Genomic DNA, 20,212 nt, shown 5'->3' with positions numbered 1-20,212 from the left:
CCAGCAGCAAGGGAGCCAAGCAAGGCCACCACCTGTTCTGAGCCCAGGCGAAGACTCCAGAGACCACAGCAGAGGGTAAGCGACTTGGGCAGCCCAATCGGGCACCTCGCAGGACTGAACTGCCAAGCCAGTGGCTGACGATCCCTATCCAAAGAGCATCAAAACTATCTTCCTGTGTCAATCCCATGTCACTTCTGTCAGACTCTCGAACGTGGAAATAACAGAGACCGTAGGAAAGTTCTAAAGCAGTTTATTTCTTGTCACTTTTCACTCTGCATTTCCGCCCTGAGCAGGCCAATTGCCTGGCTGATGCCTTGTCTTGGTTGCCAGATCCTTCCCCGGGGGACTCCGCTCCGATCGGGACGGTGTTCTCTCCCTCTCAACTGGGGGTTGGTGGTTATCACCTGTAGTCAGGCGGCGCTTCGCTCCAGCCCCCCGGCCGTTCCCACCTCGCTGGAGGAGGCCCTAAGGGGGACAGGGGCCTTGAAGTGCCGCGGGATGAAGGTGGTGACCTGCTGGAAAAGTGGGGGGAGTTCTGGTGGAAGGGGGATCAACTCTATGTGCCTCCGGCAGCACGCCCCCTGGGCTTCCGATGGACTCATGGGTTAAAAACGGCTTTTCGGGAGCTTAGCACCAGGGAGTAACACGATCTTACAGTCAGTCTTACGGTGGGGCGGCAGCTTGTCGCACTCTGTCTCCTCGAACAGCCTCCGCAATGATGAACTGCTGCTCCTCCCAGTGCCCCCTGCATTGGAGCAGGACCGACTCCATCCGATGCGTGGCCGGTGCGCCCCCCAATGTGCCCCCATCCATCTGCTTGAACAGGATGGGGCAGCGCAGGGGGACCCGCTGTAGCCCCAACTGGGCTACAAGGGCCGGCTGTATTAGGCAGCGGGTGTATCCCGAGTCAACAAGAGCCTGCGTCTGCACACTAGTCCCATAAGTCTGGTTTGACAGTCACTGGGAGAAGGAACGGGCCGTTGGTTCCACTCACAGGCAGTTCTGCGCCCTTTGAAGGGACCTGGCATCGGGCGCACTTCACGCCAGGTCACTGTCATTTCCCGCTGACTCCTCACTGGACTCAGGACCACCCACCTCAGAGGTCAAACTCGCCTTGCGCGACACCACTCGTAGACCCGCACCTTTCTTTAATGGGGACTTCTTCCCCGGATCCGGAGTTGTCCCGGCCTTCACTGCACCGCTGGCGGGGACCACCGGAGAGTCAGGTTTCTTACTCGGACACACAGCCGTCTTGTGCCCCTCACCGCCGCAACTCAGGCAGAGCCCCAGCCACCGCCGTTGGGCATAAAGCAATTCCCTTGCCTCCTTGCCACCGCGAGCTGGGGAGGTGCCCTCCAACAGGGGACGGGGGAAAGTCGGCGGAGTTGCCCTGTTGTTTCAGTAGCTGCACTCTACATAGACGGACCTCTGCTTTGCCCGCCTGTGTGTACCACCCCGCTAGGGAGGTCGGCTCCGCAGTCACCATGGCCCATTGTGCCACCTGTGGGTGAAGTCCCTCTCGAAAGAAGTGGATCTTCACCTGCTCCTGCTAGTCCTGGACCACCCCAGCAAGCTGACGGAACTCTGAGACATACTCACTCACAGATTGGGGCCCTTGCCGGATCTGCCGCAGCCTGACCTGGGCCTTCTCCTCCTCGAGTGGATCCTCGAACTGCCGCCACAGGGCCAACATGAAGTGAGGGAAGGAACGCAATTCGGGCGCCTGGCCCTCGTAAAGTCCCATGTACCAACTGGCCGCCGCTCCCTCTAGGAGAGCCCCCACCTCATGTACCTGCTCGACCTCATCCTCGTAGTCACTGCTGTGCTTTTCCATATGCGCCTCGACCTGTACGAGGAAGTAGGCTAGCTTCTCCATCATCCCATCAAAACAGGCCTTCAAACACCACCGCCGCTGCGGGACCTGTGGCGGTTGCAGCCCAGGTGGGCCCGGTGGCTCTGGCTGCCCAGGTGGCCCGTCGTTGGTGGGCGCGGGCACCGCCCGCTTCCCCCAGAGGCTGCGGCAGTGGCAACTGCGGCGGATCCTGACAATCCCGCTCTGCCGTCTCTGCACGGGCCAAGAGGAGCTCCATGTTGCGCCATAGGAAGTGTATCTCCTGCCGCATCTCATCTCGCTCTCGCCGCCAGGCACCTGCTCCTCGCTCAGGGGCCCACGCCCACGCCCCTGCCCGGACCTGGGCCCGCGACCACTCACTTTGTGCCGCTGGGTCCCACTCCAAATAAATGTCCTGGTCCATGGGCTGCGTGAGCCAAGTGGACACATGCCGCCCAGCCGCCTTGGCCCCCCAGCACGGCCGCCGAGAGGGGGCCCAAGAGTAGGGCGATCCCATGCTCTCCCCACCGCTGGTGTCTCACGCGGCACCCAAGGGAGGATCGTGTCGGTTGGGGATGAGGTCATCCTTCTCCTCATCTCCGGAGTCCGGGTCGCAGGGCTCCTTGTCCTTCTCCGGGACCAGCCCCGTTCCCTCATCAGGTTTGCCAGTGAGGGACCCGCTAGTCGTTCCATCCTTTCCGGCCATGGATCCGAGCGCGGGTCAAACTGGGAGATCCTGCTTAATGTCAGACTCTCGAACGTGGAAATAACAGAGACCGTAGGAAAGTCCTAAAGCAGTTTATTTCTTGCAACGCGTAGAATAACAATAGAAAGCAGGATCTGAGCTAGAGAGCTCAGATCCAGGACCTATATCCTTCAAACCCCCCCCCCCCCCGTTTCGCCCCACACCAAATGTCCACTATAGTTTCCACAACATTTGCACTACAGAGCTTCAAAGAACCTGTGAACTGTTCACACCTTCTTGTAGATGAGCTGGCGCCAGGAGGTTGTCAGGAAGGGAAGAGGGAAACAGGAAAGCATTTACAGGAAAACATTTGCAATTCCCACACAGCAAGACATCTGGTCCTGACAGGCATGGTCCTGACAACTTCAAGCCTTAGAGTAATTCAAGCACAAGGTGAGCCTTTGCTTGCAGATATTGTTAGTAGGTACCACTGTTCCTCTGATCACACTGGCTGGACTCAAAACAAGTGGATATTACTCCAAGAACAGAATTACTGTGCAAGAATTTTCCCAGATAGAAGATGGGCTTTGCCTAATATAGCTGACATGTAGTGCTAAGTCAGTGATTTGAAACTGGTGAGACATGGACAATGTAGGTGGGATGCAGGGCTTTCATCACAATTCACATGTCTGCGAGCACAACATGCCATCTCCTGTGAATCCTACCTGCCATGTGACTTTCTGGCCTGCTAGCAACAATTCCTGTATGCATTAAAATGTCCTTCTTGGGCAAGTGGACTTTTTGTTTCTATTATGGTGGGATCCAAGGCCTCGGACTCGGCGACTGATGGGACACAAGATACCAAAGTTCACTCACCAGAACTTGACATCATCATGAATAATGTGCAGATCCTCCACAGCAGCCCTTCATTGTTAGAATACACCTTCATAGAGTTTATCAGGCAATGAACTGTGTTTCTGCTGGCCAGCATTTCCAGATCCAGGTTCTTCCCCACAGCTGCCAAAATCAGAACATAAGACAGAAGCCATCAACTGCCTCCGTTGCTTTCTCACTGCACTACAGATATGCCAATAAATGTGGCAGCTCTTCCTCAGCAGGCCTGAGACGGCCGCTCACCTTCAAGCAAGTGAGAGGAGGGGTGGGGTGGGGCCTCTGGCGCAAACAGAGAGCCAGTCCACACTCATGGCTGGGGCCTGACACAGAAAAAGAGACGGGCCAGAGGAAGGAACATACATGGACATCTTTGGAAAGGCAAATGAAGGGGGCAATTCTGGAGCTGGTATATTGGTGGAATGTGCCAGTGTTTGTGACCAAGAGTTGATGGGAAATCTGTACTTCAGAAATTACCTCAGCCAGGACCTCACTAAAGTGGCTTTACAGAGGCCACAGTTTCTCAGCCTCCCCCGGCCCAATCCTTATAATAGAACAGAGGTGGCTTGCAGCTCTTTGCCACACAATCTGGGGCTCACGATCAGGAAGGCTGGTTGACAGAGTGGGTCTTCCCCTCCTCCCGGTCTGCCTCCTGCTATGAAAGTCCTTGCAGGGAGGCCAGAAGGGACAGCAAGAGCTTGGGTGTGGGGGTTGGAGACAGAAGTGCCCAAGGCCCCATAGCCCCTGTAATTTGTACAGCCTTGACAACATATCAACTGGATTTTAAATAACTCACAGCAAAGATAGAGACTCGTAATTTTTTACTAGATATAACAGCTGGCAGTAATAGCTAGTAACTATTACTTGCAATATCTGTTTTTACCCCTTTTGTTTTTATTTTTGGCAGTCTCATTTGATGTTAATAAAAATGAATAAAAATACATACAGGAATAATATGTATGTGTATTGATATTTACATGAAAGACTTGTAACAAAATGTTCATGTAACAATAAAAATGTGTATGCAATGTTGGGTCAGGTCCTGTGGCTCTCAAACACATCTGAAGTTTATTCTATGCAGCTCTTATGTTGAGCAAGATTGGCCGCTCCTGCAATACAGAGATGTTATCCTAATACCGACCTGCATGCAAGTATGTGGAATACACCTCTGAAGTGTTTTGAACAATTTCCCCTCCTTGGACCTCACTGCGTTCCTCAGATCAGAGAATCTCAGTGGTTTCTGAAAGGTGTTAAAGTGCAACTTTTTCTCTCCCTTTGCAAGGAAATGAAGGCGATCACTGTGTGTTTAGGCTTTATTTGGGTTTTCTGACTCCTCCCCAACTTCCTGCGCCCCCACAACAGCTGTTTCTCCCACTCTTCAGGCCACCATTTCAAAATGATCCGAAGGGCTTTATATCTATTTTAACACTGAAATGGGCACGAAATTGACATGGTCTAGCAACGTAATGCTAAAGGTGGCACAAAAAAAGGAGGGACAGGCAACCTTCCCAAATGGAGGTTGCACAGAGAGAAGAAGCAGGAAAATTCCACTTTGAAGTAGACAGCCACAGAGTAAGAACTGCATGCATAAATGGGCTATGTGTCTTTTGCCTAAGTAGCCCAGGCTAGGCTGTCTCTGAGAGGCAGTGAAAGGTAGTAGAAGGCAGCTGCCAGACAGCAAAAGGTGAGCTCAGTTTTTGGGTGGGTTCACCTTAAAACCAAATATTTAACTGTGTGTTTTTGAGGGCCTCTGTGTTTGTCTCTTGAGAGTTTTGGAGGGCTTTTGTTTGCATGCTTTTGTTTTTTGTTTTTGTGCTTTTGTTTTTCTTTTTAGGACGTGTGCTGGCCTCAGGTTTCTGAGAGGTGGGGCTTCTGGTGCATCACCAGTTCTGCTCAACTTCTGGTCACCAGTTCTATTTAACTTCTGGAGAGTCACCAGCTCTAATTGCCATTCAGCTCTTTTGAATAGTCTTTGAGAGACAGCGAAAGAAAGCAGAAGGCAGCTGAACAGAGAGCAAAAGGTGAGATTTTTTGTGTGCGGCGGGTGGGGGGTTAACCTTAAAACCAAATCATTAACTGTGTGTATTTTTGAGGACTTGTGTGTTTGTTTCCTGAGGACTTGGGAGGGCTTTGTGTGGGGTTTTATTTTATTTTTTTGGCTGTATGCCTGCCTCAGGCTTATGAGAGGTGGACTTCAGATCAGGTGCTCGGGAACAGCAGCAGCAGCAGGCCATTGCTTTCACCTCCTGCATGTGAGCTCCCAAAGGCACCTGGTGGGCCACTGCGAGTAGCAGAGTGCTGGACTAGATGGACTCTGGTCTGATTCAGCAAGGCTCTTGTGAAAATATTTACTGACCCCTCGCATCCTGGACATAAACTGTTTCAACTCTTACCCTCTAAACGTCGCTACAGAGCACTGCACACCAAGACAACTAGACATAAGAACAGTTTTTTCCCGAATGCCATCACTCTGTTAAACAAATAATTCCCTCGATAATGTCAAACTGTTTATTATATATTTATTATATAATTACTGCACTACTTTTTTCATCATTCCTATTACCCATCTCCTCCCAATTATGACTGTATGACTATAGCCTGTGCTGACATTTCATTTTATTTTATGATTTTACATTTTATGTTTTTATTACTATTGATTGTTTCCTGATTGCTTACTAGACCTATATGACAATCATTAAGTGCTGTACCTTATGATTCTTGACAAATGTATTTTCTTTTATGTACACTGAGAGCATATGCACCGGAGACAAATTCCTTGTGTGTCCAATCACACTTGGCCAATAAAGATTCTATTCTATTCTATTCTCTTTCTTATGTTCTTATGTTGTCTTAACCTGGGAGCTGACCTCTGACCTCTCTTATCTCTGTGTGTTTTTTGTTCTTCCCATTTTCCACATGGCTTTTCATGGAGTCACACACATCTACAGGTCTTTTCTTTAGAAAATGCCTCATATTCCCATGCACATGATGCCAGATCAGCTGGCCATTTGTAACAGGAAAAAGTACTCTTTAGATTAGGTGTCTCTTTCTTCCTGTCAACTGCAGGTGATTCTTAAGGCGGGGGGGGGGGGGGGACCAGGACCATTCATGGATTTCCCAGCATTGTGTTCTAATCGAGTCCTCAGCTGGGAGCCTCTTGTGTGGGATCAGCTGTGTGGTCCAAGTGGGTGAACTCTGAAGTGCCAGTTTGGAGGGACTGGCCACCAGTGATGGTTTTTAACCAGAAACGTTACTGATCCAAAAAGAATTTCACATGCTTTAAGCAGAAGCTGTCAGGACACCAATTAAAAAGCTGTATCTAAAAAAATATATATTCTTAAGTTAGATGACCCAGCAATCCCCTACACTAGCTACAGCCTTAAGATGTGGAGAAAGTTCCTTGAAAGCAAGACATTGGAAAGAAACTCTACTGCCAACTCACAACATTCCTTCACATCTGCCATCCACTCCCCTGCACCACTGATGGGCATTCAAAAAAAATCGGTTGTGTTATACTGTTATAGAGCCATAGTGATACAGCTAGTACCATTTTTAAAACCCTCCAGCAGCACAAGAGGATAGCAGGGAAAACCTGCGGATACCTTGCCTTGCACTGTGCATGCCTTTTCAACAAGGGCACTGGGACTGGGAATCATCACTGTGCAAAAGCAGTTAATTAGCTCTCAGCAAGCCAAAAGAGTGGGGCCAAGCAACAAATGGAAAGATCAGCCCTGGTTTGTTGAAAAGAGCAACTGAGAGGTGAATAACAGTCAGGATAATGGTGTGGAGCCCAACTGCTGGACATCGTCCTACCTCTGCCAATGATGTCAAGCAGCAAAGCGCATCCGGCTAACTGCATCTCAAGAGAATTAATGTGATTCTTCACTGCATGGGCCACAGAATTGACCAGTTCAAGGCAGATATTGAGGCTGACTGTGGGGAAGAAACCACAGCTGCTTTATTTTATTTTTTGCTATTACCATCTAGTTGTCCTTTTTAATTTATTTTTGGGCATACACCCCTGTGTATCAATGAATGCCCACAGGGGCTGTCCATGCTAGCACTGGGTCACAGCCCTGATTGGGGGTAGCCAACTGTCAGGGTAGTCACTGAACTACCACCATGCATCAGGTCTCCTTTCTCTGGAAAGTTGCTGGCAATGTGGCAATGTCTATGGGTAGGAGCTCCAACCAACTTGTTGTTACAGGCCTTGCCAACCTTCCTCTCCAATGAGACTACTCCCCACATGATGTAGCCACAAATGAGTCCCATAAAGACAGGCAGCCTGTTTGTGAGCTCAGCTGTCTCGCACAATAACACTGGGGAAGGACTGCCACATCGGCATGAGCCTCGCTCGAGTGACCATGGCACTCCTTCCCAGGCCACTCAGTCCTTCCACTCGTGGGACCTCCATATCCAGTGCCAAAGACTGGATCACACATAGAACCTTTGAACATCCCAAGAGCAATTAAAAGTTTGGAGGTCAAAACTTACCTTTAGCATCTTTCAAGAGTGTATTAAGACGCTCAATACCCTTTTCTTGAGCTTCCTCTATGTCTGGGTAACTCAGCATAAATTCTGCAGAAGATAAGAACGTTTGCACCTTTCTGCAGAACTTTTCACAGAGAGTTCATCATTATTTTGTAATAAATGCATAAATCCTTAAATGCACAAGACTTGATGCCCCAGGTATAATGAAAACTGGTGCCTGATTTTCAGTTCTGCCAATGGAAATCTAAATGCCTTATCCTGAGGCTATTTTCAATAAAGGAAATCATTTAAACATGGAGTCTTGTTATTGAACAGTCTTTTTCATTTTCAACAACCTTTATTAGGCATTTAAAATAGGCTCTAGAGTGTTACCAGACATTTATGAAGTATATTGAACAGTCCAGGGGCACAACATCTCAACTACGTGGGAGCTGAACGCAGCACACAAACCATCTTACTATATAATCGAGCAGCATGTTCCCAATGACAAACCACAAAAAGTGAGGGCTGCTGGGAAGTGTAGTCCTTAGCCATCTGGGAGGGCAGATTTCAGCTCCCCCTGGAAGGGAAAGGACTACAACTCCCAGCAGCTCTTGCTGAAGGAAGCCTACTCCCCTCCTCCCCCACCGTGTGCTTCTCCCTATCAGGACTAGGTCCCTGTGCAGAACTTTGAAGAACTTCCTGCCTGGGAACATAGAAAAAACTCTGCAAAGCCCCAGCTGAGCTGGAACAGCCCGTTTGCAAAGTTAGGGGAGCCCATCTCTGTGTGTGGGGAGAATCTGTAAGTAAATTTTCTTTCATTGAATAATTGGCTAGGTTTTCGTTATCTGGGGTAAATTGTGGGAAGGAAAGGCACGAGAATTTGACCTGCTCGGTGGGCGCCGTTAACCCACCAACAGTTTTCTAAAGCCCTTTGCATTTGTTCATACTGCTTTACTGCTATATAGCTTTACTGCTGTATCCTTTTCTACCAAAAGAACTCAGGAGATTTGAGAACTAATCCACCACCCATTTCTTGGATCTTCTTTTTGATGGACTGCTCTGAAAGTGTCTTGCGCCTGCCTTGTTATGTGCTTTTCTGACGAAAGAATCATTTTTAAGCGCAGTCTTAGTCAAAAATATCATTCTGTGCACTATTAAACATGGTACTTCGTTAAGAGAACATTTATACCGCACAGGACTATTGGTGAAGCTTGCCCTTTGATATAATAGCACCCTCCATTTTATGTTTGGTTCAGGAGTCTCTGTTCTGATTCTGCCATTTTAAAATTGTTCCTAGCAGAACATGGAAAACCCACAGCAAGGAGCAAAAACTACCGGACCACAGCAGAGGCATATCGGGGGTGGGGGGGGATGAAGCTCAGCAGGGCCTGTGGAGGCCAAAAGCTGGCTTGCACAGAGGCTGGGGGCAGGCTTGGCGGTGGTGGGTGGCCCAGGCAGGCGCTACAACTGCCCGCCGCTGAGCCCTGCCCCCCTCCCTGCAGGCCAGCTCCATGTCCCTATAGGCCATACACCTCTGGACCACGGCCACACATAGTTGGGTTGGAAGCAGGCAGGGGCGTAATGCCCATTGGGCAAGGTGGGCAGCTGCCCAGGGCATCACCTTGTGGGGGGCATCAAAATGCTGGGTTCGTTTTTGGGCATTTTTAGTGGTTTTCCATTTTTGGCCTGCAGGGGGTGCAGTTTTTTGGCTAGTGGCACCAGAATTTCAGCGTATCATCAGGAGACTGTCCTTATGCTACCCCCCAAGTTTGGTGAGGTTTGGTCCAAGGAGTCCAAAGTTATGGACTCCCAAAGGAGGTGCCCCCATCCCCCATTGTTTCCAATGGGAGCTAATAGGAGATGGGGGTTACAGTTTTGAGGGTCCATAACTTTGGCCTCCCTGAACCAAACTGCACCAAACCTGGGGGGTATCATCAGGGCAGGCTCCTGATGAGACCCTGAAAGTTTTGAGACTGTGCCTTCAGAAATGTGCCTCCCCAGCCTGCAACCCCCATGGACAGCAATACAGAAAACTCAATGCAGAACAAAGATTCTTGGGCAAATTTCTAGGATGATCCTGCAGGGGGTGGATTTTTGGATGTATCAGCACTAAAATTCCAGGGTATCATCTGGAGATGATGGCACCCCCCAAGTTTGGTGCAGTTTGGTTCAGGGGGGCCAAAGTTATGGACCCTCAAAGGGTAGCCCCCATCTCCTTAGCAAAGAATGGGGGATGGGGACCCCTTTTGAGGGTCCATAACTTTGGACCCCCTAAACCGAACTGCACCAAACTTTGGGGGTCCCATAAGGACAGTTTCCAGATGATACCCTGAAATTTTGGTGCCGATACATCAAAAAATGCGCCCCCTGCAGGAACATCCCAGAAATTTGCCCAAGAATCTTTGTTCTGCATTGAGTTTTCTGTATTGCTGTCCATGGGGGTTGCAGGCTGCGGGGGGAAGGGCATTTCTGAAGGCACAGTCTCAAAACTTTCAGGGTCTCATCAGGAGACTGTCCTGATGACACCCCCCAGGTTTGGTGCAGTTTGGTTCAGGGGGGCCAAAGTTATGGACCCTAAAAACTGTAGCCCCCATCTATTAGCTCCCATTGGAAAAAATGGGGGATGGGGCACCCCCCTTGGGAGTCCATAACTTTGGACTCCTTGAACCAAACCTCACCAAACTTGGGGAGTAGCATAAGGACAGTCTCCTGATGATATGCTGATATTTCGGTGCTGATATGTCTAAAAATGCACCCGCTGCAGGCACCAATGTCCTGGTGCAAAAAAAGAATTGGTCGTGGTGGAGTGGCAGCCCATGGGGGGAGGGGCATCCAACTCAGGTTTTGCCCAGGGCTACAGTTTGCCCAGGGCTGCCTCGTTACGCCCCTGGAAGCAGGAGATCCTGATGATCTCTCTCTGATGACCTCTCTCTTTGATAGGACCTGGAAATACCATGCATGTCACTGCAATCAATTCTCTCCCCCCCACCCCCCATGTAATACAGTAAGGAGCCTGTAAAACCCACAGCAAACAATGCAGTCAAAAGGTGAGGAGCAAAAGCTACCAGACCATGTTGTCACATCATTCCAGTGCTGCCCTTCTGAATTGCATTCAGGCTTTGGCTGACACTCGGGGATGTCTGCATTCTTGCCTTGGCTGTGCAAGCTGTCCTCTTCCATGCTTGCTGGACTTGAGAGAGGTGAACCAGTGTAAGGGTCTGTTACTCCAGTCAGTGATTGAGACTCAGGAATATTTCGAGAGCTTTACTGAACTGTGTTAAGACCATAGATACAGAAAGCCAGAGCTGGCACTCGAATTTTTGCAGCTACTTTATATCTTCAAACATTGCCCATTCAGATGTCCCCCCTCCCACTGATTCCTACAATTGCCCACTTGAGAAAAGATAGTGTGAATGCAGTATTATTATGAGTTAGCCCAAAGCCACGACAGACATATTCCCTTGTCCAGGGGATGGGAGATGGGGGAAGGTATGCATGCTTCACTAGTTACAAGCTGAAGTCATGCCCGCGAGGGTCACCAGGGAGAGGCGAGACGCGGAGATATCATCTGGTGGAGAGCGCCAGCAGCAGGAAGCGCGGGATTCCGTGATCCTAGCAACTCTGCCGTGTGCTGGGCCCTTTTTTCTTTTATTAGAGGTTTACAATAGAAATGACAATGGGGAAGTGTATGGGCCGCGGGAGAGCGGGGAGAGCGGGGAGAGTAGTATATGATGCATACAGTCTCATTGAAATGACTACGTGCAGGAGGAAGCGTCCGTGTCTGGGTCTAATCCACACCTGGGGGCAAGAGCCCCTTTGTCCCTTTGTCTGGGACACCTGGTGACCGTGAGTCAGGCATCTCCTGACCTGTGACTCATGGGGGACTGGGGGGTGGGGGAGCGTGTGCGCCCAGAAGGCCGTAGCTGGCACCGGCATTCCAAGCGTTCTATCTACGGTTCTGCTGGGTTCGCGGGCTCCATCCCTACAACAAGCAAGTCACAAAGACACAGAATAGAAAGGCCCTCGGCCACAGATAACAGCAAGTACAGGCATGACCTTGGCTCCAGCCTTGTGATACCAGGCCTCAGTAGAGCCAGGCCTGACATTCAGGGGGACAGGAAGGAGAAGTGCATTTGGGACAGGAGCGGCTGGATGGCATTGAGGTGGGATGGCTGTCACCCTCACCTGGTCAGCCCAGAGAGGCTGGAAGGTGCTGGGGATGCCACGTGCAGGCATGAGATTGTCTCAGCTGTGGCAAATCTGCTTGGTTCCCTTCCTCCCCATGGGAACTGGCTGCTGTGGGTTATCAGGACAACCCTTTCAAGCCCAAGCATGAAAGGCAAAAGGCTGCAGCTTCCTCAGTTTCGCACCCACACCTCTTCCCTTGTTGGTTCTCACCTTGCAACAGAGGCGTAGCTAGGGAAAATGGAGCCCGGTGCAAAATATGAGCTTTGCGCCCCCCCCCATATGGACCAAAGGCCACCCTCCCCCACTACGACCAAAGAACAATTTTTTGCACCATGTCATCTCAAATTCACAATCACATTATAGAACATCCCCCAAATCACAAATCTGGACACATGCCCCAACTCACAATTCTGGGCTCCCTTTGTAGTCACAATCACATTATAGAACATGCCCCAAATCACAAATCTGGGCTCCCATAGAAAGTGATGCTGTTTGGGGGGGACCCACCCTAAAACAGCATCACTTTTAATGTTGTTTAGACTAAGGAGCCCAGATTCTCCTTTTAAATCCACCTTAAAGGGAGAATCTGTGTTCCCTAGTTTAAACAACATTGAAAATGATGCTGTTTCAGGGTAGATTCCCCACCCACCACCCAAACAGCATCACTTTCAATGTTGGTTGTTGTGTGTTTTCCAGGCTACGTGAACCTGGTCTGGTAGATCTTGTTCCTAATGTTTCACAGCATCTGTGGTTGGCATCTTCAGAGGTGTATCACAGAGAGAAGTCTGTTATACACTGTGTCCAGACTTCTCTTATTACAGTCTTCTCTCTGTGATATGCCTCTGAAGATGCCAACCACAGATGCAGGCGAAACATTAGGAACAAGATCTACCAGACCACGGACACATGGCCGGAAAACCCACAACAACCAGTTGAATTCATCTGTGAAAGCCAAATTTCAGGCTACTTTCAGGAGACTATCCTGATGATACCACCCAGGTTTAGTGAAGTTTGGTTCAGGGGGTCCAAAGTTATGGACCCTAAAAGGGAAGCCCCATCTCCTATTAGCTCCCATTGGAAACAATGGGGGATGGAGTCCATAACTTTGGACCCCCAAAACCAAACTTCACCAAACCCGGCTGGTATCAGCAAGATGAAGTTAGTCTCTGATGATATAGCCACCCAGAGTTTAATTGAGTTTAGTGCAAGGAAGGTCCCAAGAGGGTCACTCATGGACCCTCAAAGGGAAGCCCCATCTCCTATTAGCTCCCATTGGAAACAATGGGGGATGGAGTCCATAACTTTGGACCCCCAAAACCAAACTTCACCAAACCCGGCTGGTATCAGCAAGATGCTATCCTGATGATACCACCCAGGTTTAGTGAAGTTTGGTGCAGGGGGTCCAAAGTTATGGACCCTCAAAGGGAAACCCCATCTACTATCATTGGAAACAATGGGGGAGGGGTCCCTTTGGGGGTCCATAACATTGGCCTCCTGAACCAAACTTCACCAAACCTGGCTGATATAATCAGGAGTGTCACCTGATGCTAACCTGAAATTTTGGTGCCGCTAGTCTAAAAACTGCGTCCTCTGCCGGCCGACAAAGTAAAAACACTAAAATATTTTAAATACATTTTTTAGTTTTGGCGCCCCCAATAAAAACCTGCATTTTCAGAGACAGTTTACCTGTGTTCTGATCTTACCTAGAACAGTACCGATTCCGCTTTCACAGATTACCGGGATTATTCCTGGGGGAAGAGACTTCTTCACTTTAATTAGGGGAGACTGAGCTAGAATCAAACATTCTTTAACAAATGGATTAATAACAAGTTCCCTAAAGTGTAAAAAAGAAAGGTAATTTAATGCCATAAACCATAAAAAAGAAAGGTAGTTTGAGGCCACAAATGATAAGCTTAGGCTAGAAAGCAGGTGAAAATATAAAGAAACAATTTTTTAGTAGAATAGAAATGTATCCTGTTTCTTTAAGTAGAAGCATTTGTTTTAAAGACTCCTAAATTTTCCTTGAAGACATAATACATCTTGGTCTCTTTTTTAAAAAGAAAAAAAATATATAGGCAGGACATAAAGCAAACAGACACATATAACTGTAAAGTGGAAGCCAGTGTAGTTTCCTTATAGACTGCATGTCTAATTTGTTTAATTGCCATATTACAGAACCCCCTGTAATATTCAGATCCTCTGAAGATGCCAGCCACAGACGCAGGTGAAATGTAAGGATAAAATGCTACTGGAACACACTTATAAAGCCTGGAAACCCCACAACAGTCCAGTGATTATGGCTGTGAAAGCCTTCGACAATAAATTGGGGGAATAATGAAGCTGGTTAGCAAATAACTGTGTCAAATGCTGTCAAGTTGCTTCTGACTTTTGGTGACCCTATGAATGAATGTCCTCCAAAATGTCCTGTCTTTAACAGCCTTACGGAGGTGTTGCAGACGGAGGGCCGCCGTGGCTTCCTTTACAGAGTCAATCAATCCATCTCACGTTGGGTCTCCCTCTCCACCTGTGCCTTACACTTTCTCTAGCATGATGGTCTTTTTCATTAACTCTTGTCTTCTCATAATGTGACTGAAGTATGATAGCTTCAGTTTAGTCATATAACTATTACCTTTATTTATGTTATGTACTTAAAGTATTTATTAGCCGCCTTTCTTCCATACAAAGCTCAAGGTGGTTTTCAATATAGATAAAATACATAAAATAAAAAATATAAAAAACAAACTTTAAAATAATCAAATTACATTTTGTGACATCAACAGGGAGAAGTGAAAAGGGACTCACTGGGCTGTGGGCCTCTCTGCTGGCTGGATCTGAAGCATAAGAAGCAAAATAGCAGATAGGGGTGTTCCCTCCTGCCTCATATACGTTAGGGCGTTCTCAAGACTAACACTGTTTTCCTTAATTCTGCCCAATAATGAAATGGTCTCCTCTGCCTGGAAAAAAAGAAAGAAAGAAAGAAAGAAAGGCACTAGATCTACATGAATTATCTTGGCACATTTGTTACAGTGGAGCCTACATCTCTGAAAGGCCAAAGTAGGGTCTCTAGGAAGCCGGAGGGGGGTTCTCAGGCCCAGAAAAATCCCTCTGCCAGGCAAACTTGTGTCTTCTGTGTTCCCTTTTTACTGCAGAAGTTACTGCTGAAGGGCATCTTCTGCTTCAAACCATGACGTAGTCCTACATAGCCCCACATCTTCCTTTTCTTTTCTTTTATGCTTTTATGGCAATTCTGGGGGACAGTTACAGTTTTATGAAGATACTTTCAAAAAGTAGCTGTGTTGGTCTATAGCAGTGATGGCGAACCTATGGCACGGGTGCCAGAGGTGGCACTCGGAGCCCTCTCTGTGGGCACGCACAAACAGAGTTCATCATGGGGGGGGGAATCGCCCCCCCCAACACATCTAGGCTGGCCTGGGCCGTTGGGCTCGATTATTAGCATTAAACCTAAGACCTAGTTTTGGGGAAGCAGTGTAGGTAACCCTGTTAAGCGCTGTTAAACCCCACTGATTTTCATGCAAAGAACTAAAGTGTGATCCTTTACCTGGGAGTGAGCTCGGTTGCTGGCAATGGGGCTTGCTTCTGAGCAAACCCTCCTAGGGTCGTGATTCACCCGTTCAAACAGTTGCATGGTTGCTTCAAAGCATAGCCAATGACTACCACCAAGTTTACTCCCGAGTAACGCACGCCTCAGAGCCAACTTTTTTTCTAAACTAAAACCTCAGTATTCAGGTTAAATTGCCATGTTGGCGCTTTGCGATAAATAAGTGGGTTTTGGGTTGCAGTTTGGGCCCTTGGTCTCGAAAAGGTTCGCCATCACTGGTCTATAGTAGTTAATTTCCAGCACCTTGGAAACCAACAAGATTTTCCAATTATGAATTTTCACAAGAAGAACCCTGCTGGACCACAGCTGTGATCCATCTAATCCAGCATCTTGTCTCACCCAGTGGCCCACGAGTTCTGGAGGTCCAGCACCAGGGCAAGCCGAGGCCTTCCCTGATGTTGCCTCCTGGTATCCCAAAGCCTCTGCCTTCCCTTAGTCATCATAGCTAGTAGCCACTGCTGGACCTATACTCCATGAATCCGCCCAGTCCCTTTTTAAAGCTGTCTATGTCTGTGATCATCAATACATCCTTGGGCAGCAAATTCTGTATTTTAATCACTTTTCTGTATGAAGAAGCATTCCCTTTTTTCTGCCCTTAATCTATTTTGAGAGTCAAAACCCCCTTAAGAGTCAAAACTCTCTTAACTCTTGTTGGGTCATTTTCATCCTTAAGAGAAATGACTAGTGGGGTGCTGCAGTGTTCTGTCCTGGGCCCAGTGCAATTCAATATTACTATCAATCACTTGGATGTTGCCATGCTAATCAAATTTGCAGAAAACCCCAAATTAGGAGGGGAGAAGTCTGGAGAAGAGAAGTTTAAGGGGTGACATAGCCATTTTAAATATTTGAAGAGATGTCTTGTTGACAGTGGCAGAGCGCCAAGGGGGCGGGGGGTATGTTGTGCACCAGGCGCATGCCTGGCCCCCCCTTTCCCTGCGCCCCCCCCGCTGCACCCCCTGCGGCGCACACACACCGCCCCCCTTCCCACACTTACCTACAATCCTTTGTTTTTAGTACTTTTTGAGGCTGAAAAAAGCGGCCTATTTACAGTTCAGACTAAAAACTGCCTGAGGAACTACACCGGGTGCAGTTTGGCCCAGCTACGCCTCTGCATGTTGAAGAGGGACAAGCCTGTTTTCAGCTGCCTCAGAGACTAGGACACAGAGGCGTATCTAGGCAAACTGGACCCCAGGGACAAAACCTGAGTTTGGCCCCCTCCCCCGGTATGGGTGGCCACCCTCCCCCACCACAACCAAACAATGATTTTTTTGCACCAGCTCACAAAACACCTCCCACCCCCAGCAAAACATACATGGCTCTCTCCCCACCAATTCTCTTTCCTAATTTTGTCCTCACACAGGTTATTAGCCTGAGAAACAGCTCCAAGCCAGTGCAAGTGGGTATTAAACATGTAAATCTCTCACAAATCACCCCCAGCAAAACATTTACCAAACAAATGTCAGCATCATCTCTCACAAAACACCTCCAGTGGAATCCACTCTCAAACAGCATCACTTTCAATGTTTAAACTGTGGACACAGTTATTCGATTTGTCTTTTGTATACTGTTATTTGCTGCTTCTTGTCTGACTTGTACACCGCTCTGAGCCCTTCGGGGATAGAGTGGTCTATTAAATTGAATTAACAACAACAACAACAACAACAGCCTAACCAGTTTGCACCTGGCAATGGCCAAGCAGTTCAATGAAGCCATGCAAAATGGTGAAATCGATCAATGGCTAACAACTGGGAAAACATATTTGATTCAGAAAGATCCAGCCAAAGGAGCAACACCTGGAAATTACAGGCCAATAACATGTTTACCCACGATGCTCAAACTGCTTACTGGCATAATAGCAGATAACATCATGGACTACTTGGAAGCAAATAGCATCCTGCCAGTGGAGCAAAAAGGGAACAAAAGAAGGAGAAGGGTACAAAAGATCAACTCCTGATAGATAAAATGATAATGGAGAACTGCAAGAATCGAAGAATGAATTTGCATATGGTCTGGATTGATTACAAGAAGGCATTTGACTCACTGCCCCATAGCTGGATCATGAAATGCTTGGAAACAATTGGCATCAGTAAAATCATTCAAGTATTCACTGAAAAAGCGATGAGACAGTGGAAAACTGAACTGACAGTCGGAAATGAAAACTTTGGAACAGTCAACATTAAGCGAGGAATTTTCCAAGGTGATTCACTATCACCTTTACTGTTTATCATTGCCATAATCCCACTAACAGTAATTTTAAAGAAAACAAAGTTGGGCTATCAAATGGCCAGAGACTCAGAAAAAATCTCACATTTGCTGTACATGGATGATTTGAAGCTGTATGGGAAATCAGACACAGAAATCCAGTCACTAGTAAACACAGTCTGAATATTCAGCTCAGACATTTCGATGGAGTTTGGCCTGGAAAAGCGTGCTACTGTGGCAATAAAGAGGGGCAAGATCATCGAGAGTGATGGGATTGAAATGCCTGATGGCCAACTCATCAAGTGCAACCAAGAGGCAGCTTATAAATACCTGGGCATTTTGCAGCTGGATAACATCAAGCACGGGCAAGTGAAGACTGTTGTCAGTAGAGAGTACACACAGAGGGTCAGGAAAATTTTGAAATCTAAATTAAACGGCGGGAATACCATCAAGGCCATCAACACCTGGGCCATACCCGTCATCAGGTACACTGCAGGAATCATCAACTGGACACAGGCTGAGTTGGAAGCATTGGATAGAAAAACTCGGAAGCTTATGACAATGCACCATGCCTTACACCCACGCAGTGATACTGGTAGATTATACCTTCCCCGGAGATCTGGAGGCAGGGGCTTACTGCAAGTACAGCAAACAGTGGAAGAGGAGAAGCATGCACTGGCCGATTATGTGAAGGAAAGTCAAGAACAGGCGCTGATTGAAGTGAAGAACAGACATTTGCTGCAAACCCAGAAAACCAAACAAGAATACAAAAAAAATGTGATTAAAATGAGGACTGAAAGCTGGCACAACAAAGCACTGCACGGCCAATTTCTGGATGAAAATCAAAGACAAGGTGGATAATGAAAAGACCTGGCTGTGGTTAACAACTGGAAACCGAATCCCTGATTTTAGCTGCCCAAGAGCAAGCCATTGGAACAAATTCGATCCAGGCCAAAATCAAAAAATCCTCAGATGATGCAAAATGCAGGTTGTACAAAGAAGCTGATGAAACTAGATCATGTCCTCAGCTGCTGCAAAAAGATTGCCCAGACTGAGTACAGAGACACAACTCAGTGGCCAAGATGATCCACTAGAATTTATGCAAGAACTACAACATAAGAACAGCTAAGAACTGGTGGGAACATTGTCCAGAGAAAGTAATGGAAAATGAGAAGGTCAAGATCTGGTGGGACTTTCGAATCCAAACGGACAAAGTGTTGAAACACAATACACCAGACATCACCGTGATCGAGGACAAGAAAGTGACCATCATCGACATAGCAGTCCCTGGTGACAGCAGGGTCATTGAAAAAGAACACGAGAAGGTAACTAGATACCGCGATTTGAAAATTGAGCTTCAGTGTCTATGGCACAAACCAGCTGAGGTCGTCCCAGTGGTAATCGGCACGCTGGGCGCCATCCCAAAAACACTAGGGCAGCACTTGAAACATCTTCGAATTGACAAAAATTAACATCTGTCAAATTCAGAAGGCAGCCCTGCTGGGATCTGCAGGAATACCACGCCGATACATTACAACTTCCTAGGCCTCTGGGTGAGGCTCGAGTTGTAATGAAGGCCAACAACCAGCTAAAGATCTGGCAGCTGTGAAATCTACAACAACAACAACAACAACAACAACAATACCCTCTCCTTTAAGTTCTGCTTTACCACAATTCTGGCTCTGCACTAAAGCACTTAAATAGAACACAGAGATATTTTAGCACATGTTCTACAAAGACACTACAGTTTGCCTGTCCCCTAGACCTGCAATGAGCAATCACCGTCACCAGAAGTGTAGGTTCAGGCTAATTACTGTTAAGATTTTTTTTTCATAGGTTACTGTCAGGAAAAAAAACACCCTACATACATGCAAATAATGGCAGTTAAGCATATCAAGCAGAATACACCCAAGAGACCAGATATCAGATTTGTCACTGAAGGAAAACTTGAGTGCTTCCGGAGCCATCCAGGACTTCTGATCAGGTGCTGCGGGAACAAAGGATATAAGTGAAATGTTTCTGACACGTGAAAGGGCAAAGCAAGTCTAAGTGATATAAGCCAAGGCTTTCCAGACCCCTTACCTTCTGGGAATGTCTGAGCAATCAGAGTGAAAACCCTGATGTTTTGCAGAGGATTCTGGGACATGATTTAGTGCACATGCTCACTTTAGCTAGAACACTGACCAGCGTATTGGACATTTCTGTTGTCCCACATGAGCTGCAACAGTGCACTAGAACATATCCAGTGCCCTCTGTGGGTGTTGAGATTCAGAGTGGTGTAGTGGTTAAGGGCAGGTGGACTCTAATCTGGAGAACTTGGTTT

The 20,212-nt window shown here is 47.7% G+C and overlaps 1 protein-coding gene across 1 annotated transcript in view; it reads right to left on the bottom strand.

Annotated features, from left to right (window-relative positions):
• The window catches only part of STKLD1 (serine/threonine kinase like domain containing 1), a 91,738-nt gene that overhangs the window by 45,686 nt on the left and 25,840 nt on the right, over positions 1 to 20,212 (bottom strand). Inside the window, exons 8-12 of the mRNA XM_048513298.1 lie at positions 19,758 to 19,876; positions 14,871 to 15,022; positions 13,772 to 13,902; positions 7,902 to 7,985; positions 3,393 to 3,533 (exon numbers count right to left, since the gene is read on the bottom strand). Coding sequence (XP_048369255.1) covers positions 3,393 to 3,533; positions 7,902 to 7,985; positions 13,772 to 13,902; positions 14,871 to 15,022; positions 19,758 to 19,876 — 627 coding nt within the window. The remainder of the gene's footprint in view (positions 1 to 3,392; positions 3,534 to 7,901; positions 7,986 to 13,771; positions 13,903 to 14,870; positions 15,023 to 19,757; positions 19,877 to 20,212) is intronic.

This window comes from Sphaerodactylus townsendi, linkage group LG12, assembly GCF_021028975.2.
Source record: "Sphaerodactylus townsendi isolate TG3544 linkage group LG12, MPM_Stown_v2.3, whole genome shotgun sequence".
Taxonomy (NCBI): Eukaryota; Metazoa; Chordata; class Lepidosauria; order Squamata; family Sphaerodactylidae; genus Sphaerodactylus; species Sphaerodactylus townsendi.
Note: the sequence above shows the minus strand (reverse complement) of the source record. Positions and strands in the feature narration are given on the sequence as shown.